This window comes from Homarus americanus, unplaced genomic scaffold (assembly GCF_018991925.1).
Source record: "Homarus americanus isolate GMGI-L3 unplaced genomic scaffold, GMGI_Hamer_2.0 scaffold30058, whole genome shotgun sequence".
Lineage (NCBI taxonomy): Eukaryota > Metazoa > Arthropoda > Malacostraca > Decapoda > Nephropidae > Homarus > Homarus americanus.
The window spans coordinates 18,502-20,036 of NW_024722801.1; the positions used below are offsets into that span (position 1 = coordinate 18,502).

At 42.5% G+C, this 1,535-nt stretch overlaps 1 protein-coding gene across 1 annotated transcript; it reads left to right on the top strand.

Annotated features, from left to right (window-relative positions):
- Window positions 1-338: 338 nt before the first annotated feature.
- Window positions 339-746, top strand: LOC121863138. The gene has a single exon (XM_042361627.1). It carries the CDS (start codon window positions 339-341, stop codon window positions 744-746), a length of 408 nt encoding a protein of 135 aa, XP_042217561.1.
- Window positions 747-1,535: the final 789 nt, after the last annotated feature.

The following is a 1,535-nucleotide window of genomic DNA, read 5'->3' on the forward strand; positions in this document are numbered from 1 at the left end:
GGATCTGCAATTACAATGTTGCAATTAGGTGGCTCTTTCGTCTGTTCATAGTTGCGAGGAGTTGATGCGGAGTTGGTTGATGGGGGTTGATGGGGTAGAATGTCTTACTTCAGGTTTGAGGTTCGTCAATAATATCGATTTGGTGAAAGTCGTTCATTCGTGTAGGACTTTTTAGGGGGTGAGATTTTATTTGTCTATCTATCTATCTATCTATCTATCTATCTATCTATCTATCTATATCTTTTTTCTCAAGTTAGTTTATTTGTAATTATTAGAGTATCTCTCTCTCTCTCTTTCTCTCTCTCTCTCTAGGTTATCAAAGGAGGACTCAACCATCCATGTTTACCTACCTGTCTGTCAGTCTGCCGTCAACCACCCAGAACGTCAGCCAGTCAGAGCGTCAGCCATTCAGGTCATCAGCCAGTCAGAGCGTCAGTCACTCAGGTCGTCAGCCACTCAAACCGTCAGACACCGAGACCGTCAGACACCCAGATCGTCAGTCACTCAGATCGCCAGTCATTCAGTACACCAATCACTCAGATCGTCAACCACTTAGACCGTCGGCCAATCAGAGCACCAATCACTCAAATCATCAACCACTTAGACCGTCAGTCAATCAGATCATCAACCCCTCATACCATCAACCACTTAGACCTTCAGCCAATCAGAGCACCAATCACTCAGATCTTCAACCACTTCGACCGTCAGCCAATCAGAACATCAACCACCCAGATAATCAGCTGTAATGACTGAATATCAGACCAGAGCTTACAGCCCAGAATTACATCATACATCACACATCAGTCTGTACTCACCCCTGAAGATGTGAATTACACAAAAGCGCTTGGGAACTTCGTGTTTTCTTCTTGTGGTTAGCTCCCGAGGGGTAATTATCAGATATGGCCAGTGCTATGTGTGGTCTTGGGTATGTGAGTTTGTTGACCAAACTGGAGTGGTCCATGGAACAATTGGCGAGGGCCAAGGAAGAAATTGAGAGGACCACGTTGGAGAACCTGAAATTAAAGGAAGAGCTGGCTAAATTAAAGGGAGAGCCAGTGTCTGACGAAAACTCAAGCGAGTGGAAGGTGGTGAGTAGTGGGAAGACGAAGCTGGTGGTGAAGAAGTACACCAAGGATACGACAACAACGACAACAACAGCTAAGTGTACCAACCCGTTCAGTCCCTTGATAGACGAATTGGACGTTAGTACAGTCAGGGACAGGGATGACAAGGAAGGTATAAAAACTTTAATTGTTGGAGACTCACAGGTAAGGTACATGGACACTCAGTTTGAAAAATCGGCCCATGGTATTAATGATGTAGTTCTATGTGCAGAATCATGTGATATCTTCAGATTTGAAAAGTTTTTATTTTTTGCTAGGTAAATTTTAACTTGAAATCTTATGAAAATTCAGTATTCCCACCCTTTTACCAACACCACTAAATAGCTTATTTAAAGTAAAGTAAATGTATCAGGTTAATTTATTATGATGAAAATGATCCAAAATAGTGAAACGAATGATCTTGACACATTT